This window comes from Terrapene carolina, unplaced genomic scaffold (assembly GCF_002925995.2).
Source record: "Terrapene carolina triunguis isolate 2854851 unplaced genomic scaffold, T_m_triunguis-2.0 Scaffold16731, whole genome shotgun sequence".
Classification (NCBI taxonomy): Eukaryota; Metazoa; Chordata; order Testudines; family Emydidae; genus Terrapene; species Terrapene triunguis.
In genome coordinates, this window is record NW_020681082.1 from 1 (window position 1) to 2,140 (window position 2,140).

The window sequence follows — 2,140 nt, forward strand, 5'->3', positions numbered from 1 at the left end:
GGCCCTGGAGCCCTGCTGCCCCCTCAGCTCTCGCCCGCCCTGCCCCTCACCCCCACCCACATGAACTACACCCCCTCGCCCACCCTGAGCCCCATGTACCCCGGCGGCTCCCACTTCTCCTTCAACCCCGAGGACATGAAGCGCTACCTGCAGGCGCACACCCAGAGCGTCTACAATTACCACCTCAGCCCCCGGGCCTTCCTCCATTACCCCCATATCCTCGTGCCCCAGCCCCAACGCCCCGAGAAGCCGCCCCCGCCCGAGGAGCCCCCCGCCCCCTTCAAATTCAAGCTGCAACCTCCCCCGCTGGGCCGGCGGAACCGGGACAAGGCACCGGCGCCCCCCGGCGAAGGGGCCGCCCCGGAGCCCCGGCTGCCCTGCATCAAGGTGGAGCCCATCTCGGAGGGGGAGTCGGAGGAGGAGGAGGTGACGGTGGAGGTGACGGACGTCAGCGAGGAAGATGAGGAGGTGTTCAAGGCTCCCCCCGCCCCGCCTGAGAAGCCTGGGGAGCCCCCGGTGGCCCCGGCCCCCCGGCAGGGCGAGGAGAGCGGCCAGTGCATCCCCCTTAAGCTGCGCTTCAAGCGGCGCTGGAGTGAGGACCAGCGGCTGGAAGCGGGCGGGGGGGCCGGCCCCAATGAGGCGGATGACAAGAAGGTGAAGGGGGAGCGGGAGGGCGGGGGCGCCCCGGCCGGGGATGGGCGGCGCGTCAGCACCGACCTGCCCCACGCCACGGCCCAGCTGTCGCTGGAGAACAAGGACTCGTAGAGCCGGCGCCCCCAGGGACGGACGGACAGGGCTGGGGTGCCGTCTTCTGCTGCCTTAACTCAGAGATTTTAACCCTTCTCTGGGCCGCCTTCTCTCCGGGACCCTGTATGTTGAAATGGGGTAGCGGGCGCTCAGCTGTTTTTACTTCGATATACATATATATATATTTTTGGGGGGATGATTTTAAATCTGGGGGCAGCTTTCCTTTCAGGGTCTCTGGTTTTTAAAGAGGGGACGACCCCAGGAATTTATATCACGTAGAATTTTGTTTTTAACCTTTTCCCCATCCCCTGAATCCCCTCGTTTATATCCAGTCGCTGCCTTGTTTGGGGGAGGGGTCATCTTAATGTGGGGGGGATGTTGAGGGATCTCAATGTCCCTCGCCCCTCGTTTGGCAGGAAACAGGGGCTTTAAAGCACAACAAACTCTCTTTAATCCCTGTCTGGCTGGATCAGAAATGGAAACCAGTCCTGCAGCACCCCCACATTATTGGAGGGCTGGGGGGGCATAAGAACGGCCAGACTGGGTCAGACCAAAGGTCCATCTAGCCCAGTGTCCTGGGAGAGAGTGGACGCCATATTGTGCCCCCGGGGCCTACGGACCTAGCTTCTCCGTCCCCCCAGGTTAGATTGGTCTGTATGAGGCTGTATGGCCCCTTCTTTCATTGAGGGGGACAGTCTGGCGTTTGGGGGCCCGCAGATTGCTCGGGGTGCTAGAGATGGCTTTAGATAACCAAAAATGAGTGGGGTGGGTGCGGCCGCTGGCCTGAGCCACCCCAGGGGGGTGGGGGATATCTCAAGTGCCTGTTGAAGTACTGTCTGTGTGGGAAATGGGGGTGGGAGGGGCAGGCACCCCATGTCCCCCCCCAATGGAGTAGGACACGAACTGACATTTCCCCCCACTTCCCAATGCGGTTAGCCTATTGCCAACCCTGCAAGGACGCGAGGAGCCATTCCCCTGCTTCCCCGTCACGAGAATGGGGGGGATCCCCACTGTGGGGGGAGCTGGGGGTTCTCACGAATCGGGCGGGGCCCTGGCTGACTGGTGTGGGTGCAGCTGGTGCATGAGGGGAGCTGGGTACCCCCCCAGTTCTCCTAGGGCGGGGCTTGTGGATCCAGACCTGGAAGCAGGGTGGGGGGCTGACTCCAGTCTGTGGGCCCCCTGTTAGTAGGGGCTGGGGGGTGACTTATGAAGCCTTATTTGAATTCCTGTACAGCCGGGGCGGGCGGGCTCGGGTTACGAATGTATAAAAATAACCAATAAAAGAGTTGGAAACTTTGTCGCTTTTTGCTCCTTTTTGTAACACAACAGCAGGGGGTGCGGCGGGGAGGGGGGGCAAGCGCCCATAGGTGCTGCTGGCGGGGGGGGCGCCGGC

The 2,140-nt window shown here is 62.4% G+C and overlaps 1 protein-coding gene across 1 annotated transcript; it reads left to right on the plus strand.

The window, feature by feature from the left end:
• Positions 1-6: 6 nt before the first annotated feature.
• On the plus strand, positions 7-800 carry ERF (ETS2 repressor factor; the record flags this gene model as incomplete). Its single annotated transcript, XM_024223323.3, has 1 exon — positions 7-800. A coding segment is annotated over one exon (759 nt), but the record flags the coding sequence as incomplete, so codon positions are not given.
• Positions 801-2,140: the final 1,340 nt, after the last annotated feature.